The following is a 4,456-nucleotide window of genomic DNA, read 5'->3' on the forward strand; positions in this document are numbered from 1 at the left end:
TGGCGGGGGGTCTTGGTCAGGGGGCCAGGGGTGTAGGGACGACGTGGACGGAGTTGGATAAGTGGGGCTCGGTCAGTGGGCCTGGTAGGTGCAGGAGCGTGGAGATGACGTGGAGGGAGGTAGGTGCAGGGGCGTGAAGATGACGTGGTTGGAAGCGTGTCAAGTCACTGGAGCTGAGCTTTGGGCCGGGAAAAAGTCAGGGTCGTGGAGACGACGTGGACGAAGTGGTGGCGAGGCGGTGGGCACGGAATGGACGCGTAGCGATGGATTGGGAAGCTGAGGTGGCGACACGTCAGCGTCATGGGGAGCATTCCTAGTAATTGTAACTTTTTTGAACAACATCATCACTGATTTCACGAGCTGCTTTGCTTTTGCTTTTGACAACCGCCCAAAATCTAGATGCAATTCCCACACACATCCTCTCTCTTTCTCTCTCACATTCGTGTACTCCAACACGCTATTGCCACAGACCTCCTTCTTCCCCATCTTTTCCCACATTATCTTCACCCTCAGCTTCTTTTCCCACAATTATCTTCACCCTCAACCTCCTCCTCCTCACCTGTCTTTTGCTTCCGCCTACATATCATCCTCCATTTCTTCACCACCTACAGTAGCTTCTAGCTTTGGCAGCTCATTTCAGCTCCTCCTCCGTCCCATCCAGCTTCTCAGCGATACACTTTGCCTTCAGACTTTTCATCTACCGCAAACAATCTCCACTTGGAACGCTGCAGTGGCTTACGGCAGCACAAATTTAGATTCCTTATAATCCAACTTCTTTGCAGAAATAGAGACAGAAAAAGAGAGAGGGAGAGAGAGAGAGAGAGAGAGAGAGAGAGAGAGAGAGAGGGGCGCTCACACGCACTCAAAAAGAGAGGGAGAGCGACACACACCCAAGAGCGAGAGAGAGGATAGGGAGATAAACTATAGTCGTCGAGCGAGACACACAAAGAGAGAGACCGTTGAGCTCAGAAGATGACCCTGGCTGCACCTTGCTTTCAATAGACTGATTCGCGTGCTCTCCTTGTGGAAAGCCTTGTACGCAAATGAGCTCAATTGGTACATACACAAAGTAGCGTGCTGCACCGTTACTTCCTGAGTGCATAGACGCGGTGACTGCAAGACTTCCTTCCGAATTTGCTTTAGAACGCCAACTAGCTGCTCACGACGACGTGGAGCTGCATGCTCGATCCTTCTCTCAGCGGCTTTGCTGTCGGAACGTCGCCTGAACGATCATCCACGTCCAGACAGGTTCCAATTCCTTACATTTCTACTCTTGTTGCTTCGTTCCTGAATCAGGGTCCTACTTGTCGCTTTCTTCGCCATGCAAGTATTCCCCTGACAGAACACCCTCTCCTCCAAGTCTCCTCCATCCGCCAATCCTCAATTCCGATTTCTCTAGGCAGGGTTTTTCGCTCTATTAAGCTCCTCGGCGTCATTGAAATCGCTAGCCATTCTTTGCTTGCACCCGTGTTCTGGGATCTCCTTTGAATTCTGTCTATGGAAGAGCGTTGAACATGCACCAAACAATCGTGGAGGAATAGGAGCCCAAGAAGAATCGTGTATCAAGCAGGAAAAAGGCACGTTCAGAGAATTTTTCCGAATTCTGGAAGTCGCTGCAGGAAAGTGCGTTGTTGTGAAAAAGTGGGGACCTACGAACAGGCATGGCAGGTCAGCCGCCTCGTCCAAAAGGAGATGCTGCTGATGCTGAGAGAGATCTTGAGAAAGCTTTACGGGAAATGGCTGCAGCAGCAGGAACGTCTTCAAGGCCGACGACACTTCCTTTATCAACATCGCCATATGATCAGCAATCAATGGCAACACCCTCTCGTTCATTCTGGAATACGCCCGCTGCTCAGCAGCATGTTCAGTCCGATCGTAACCTATTTCCTCCCTTGACACCATCTGGCAGCTTATTACCGCAGCGTTTCCTTGAAACTTCAAGCTCCGAATTAGTTCCTTGGCAGATCGAGATGGAATCCGCAAGAAGGCACACGGATGCCACTGCACAGCAGGTCGGTAGAATTCCAGGTTTCCCCGACGCCGAATTCGATTTCGGCAGCTTCATGAGTTACACGCAGTGCTTGCAAGAAGGCATGAACATGGATTCCTCGTATTATTCCGATCTCTCCAGGCAAGTCGGTGCTGCTTTGGAATCCTCCTCCTATCGTGGTTTGGGCACACCGGAAGAGAGACCTGGATCGGGCTCGTTTTCAGGTTTCGATCAACAGGAAAACCCTCCGTTTCAGGGGTTTGGGAGGGAGGGGATGCCTTCATCGTCTGTTTCTTTCCAAGACTTTTCTTCTTCCACGGCTGCTGATCAGACCTCGATGGCAGACGCTCAAGCACGGGGTGTTGCATCAGGAGAAGGGTCGACGGTGCCGAGCACACCTATCTCATCGATGTCGTCATCGTCCAGCGATCACCATGACGATCAGGACTCGACCCGCGGAGCAGCAGCCACGGAAGGCGCGGTGGATGAGGGAGCCACGCCAGAAAAAGTACCAGAAGAAGACGCAGCTGCAGTGCCAGAGAAACCTTCCTCAGATCCAACCAAGAAGCCGTAAGGAATTTCGTCTTTCTACTTATTCTCTCTTCTCCATGATCCATCTCCTTCCTCATCAGTATTATTGTCTCCCGACAAGCAGCCTCGACGCCACGCCCTCGTAAACTTATTGCAGTAGTCTCAAAATCCGTTTCTCCTTTCTCGTGCAAGCGCGTACGCGGTTTTTCGGAGGCCGCGGCACTGTTCTTCAGCACCGATCAGCTTCCGGTGATGTGCTGGAGAGTAGATACATCAGAAACTCTCAAATTAAAGCATTGTCTTAACTTCTTTGCAGCAGCAAACCCCGCAAGAAAGGTCAAAAGCGCAACCGTGAACCTAGAGTCGCACTAGTCACGAAGAGCGAGGTTGAGCATCTCGAAGATGGCTATCGATGGCGCAAGTATGGACAGAAGGCAGTAAAGAACAGCCCATATCCAAGGTCGGTTTTTCGTCCTGGATGCAAATCTGAGTCTTTATGGCTGTCAGCTCCTCTCTTTTTCTCGTCGATCGTTACCGATTCCGATGTTGATGCTGTGGCTCGACACCGGTTGGATACCGGATCTCGTAGTAGCTTCTAATTGTCTTGTTTCGTAAGCTTCTCTACTTATGCAGCTGGACTCAGCTTGCATTTAGCTGTCGCAGCGTAGGAATGTTTACTACTATGTTCAATAGCATCAATCATCATGTAAGAGACATCTGGGATTACAACTTTCACGTGATTCATTGACTGACAAATCCTTATATCTCATTTGTTGGAGGTTTCAGGAGCTATTACCGGTGTACCTACAGCAAATGCTCAGTGAAGAAACGTGTAGAGCGCTCATCAGAGGACCCTAGCATGGTTATTACAACTTACGAGGGACAGCATACTCATCATAGCCCTGCAATTTTTCGTGGCTCTTCCGAGAGTCAATTTGTGGATCCTCGGATGGCTTCCTTCCCCCAGACACCATTCTCATTTCCATCCCTGCAAATGCCCAATATTCAGCTCCCAACCAGTAGTTATGATTTGGCCAGACAGCTACATGGACACGAGCTTCTATCTCCAATGCCTGTGGCACCACCACCTGCCCCACTACAGCCTCCGCCATTCAGACCTCCTGATCATCTCGTCCAACAGCAGCAGCCTTCTCAGCCCTCACAGCTTGCGACTGATGAAGGGCTTCTTGAAGACATTCTTCCTTTTGGAGTGCGCAAAACTTCGTAGCATCCGAGATGGTATCACTGAAAGAGAGAGAGAAAATCAGCACATGAGGAACAGGTAACTCGTACCATCCCCTTCCACATTTTGCAAATTTGCAGAATCCTACAATCAAAAGCATTTGACGCGTTTCATCATCCCACTGAGGCATCTACTTTTCCCCACAGGACTCCGAGTCGTCGTTACTCCGAGTCATCTTTTTTCATCTTGCGGAAATTTGAACCTTCAAAACAAAATTTCACACTATAGGAAGATTCATGTTCATCTGCGTTTCTTTGCACCGCCCCATTAGGCTCACAATCAATTCTTTCTTCAAAGCTACAGAATAATTATATGATCTTAAGCTGCCCTATTGGAGCAGCGTTACACATTAGTATCAATTATGCACAAGTTATACACGCCTATTGTGGTTTTTCTTTGGATCCTCCGTGTTATATAATTGTGGTCCGTGGATATGCGTATGAAAAGTTGCACAATTTTGGAGGCCAAGTTGCACCTCTCTCCTAGGTGTCTGCAGAGTATTGTCATTCTAAGTTAGGTCTTTGATGAGCGGTCTTACTTGGCTGACGTCCACTCTCTAAGCTTCCTTGTGTTATAATTTCTATGCGCATCAAGATGTTTGGGTTATTTATACAATTGAGACCGGATAGGGTTGGTCTCCTAAGGGGGGGGGGGGGAGAGAGAGAGTCTATGCATGTGTATGTGTGTGTGTG

General features: G+C 49.3%; 1 protein-coding gene across 2 annotated transcripts; it reads left to right on the top strand.

Moving 5' to 3' along the window:
- The first annotated feature begins 490 nt into the window (after nt 1–490).
- LOC147899988 (uncharacterized) lies at nt 491–4,139 on the top strand. Of its 2 annotated transcripts, none has more exons than XM_087377006.1 (3): nt 491–2,560; nt 2,838–2,981; nt 3,308–4,139. In XM_087377006.1, the coding sequence occupies exons 1-3, from the start codon at nt 1,662–1,664 to the stop codon at nt 3,747–3,749; spliced, it is 1,485 nt and encodes a 494-aa protein (XP_087233132.1). In that variant the 5' UTR covers nt 491–1,661; the 3' UTR covers nt 3,750–4,139. The 2 variants fall into 2 exon arrangements, with proteins under 2 accessions (XP_087233132.1, XP_087233133.1); XM_087377007.1 differs by having other exon boundaries at nt 3,301–3,523.
- The last annotated feature ends 317 nt before the right edge of the window (nt 4,140–4,456 follow it).

Source organism: Dipteris shenzhenensis, chromosome 7 (genome assembly GCF_047967505.1).
Source record: "Dipteris shenzhenensis isolate YYH24624 ecotype China chromosome 7, Dip_SZ_1.0, whole genome shotgun sequence".
Lineage (NCBI taxonomy): Eukaryota > Viridiplantae > Streptophyta > Polypodiopsida > Gleicheniales > Dipteridaceae > Dipteris > Dipteris shenzhenensis.

Coding starts and splice junctions, on each gene's coding strand:
- LOC147899988 (XM_087377006.1), top strand. CDS start 1,662: ATGGCAGGTCAGCCGCCTCGTCCAAAAGGAGATGCTGCTGATGCTGAG. Junction 2,561..2,837: donor TCAGATCCAACCAAGAAGCC/GTAAGGAATTTC, acceptor ACTTCTTTGCAG/CAGCAAACCCCGCAAGAAAG. Junction 2,982..3,307: donor AAGAACAGCCCATATCCAAG/GTCGGTTTTTCG, acceptor TGGAGGTTTCAG/GAGCTATTACCGGTGTACCT.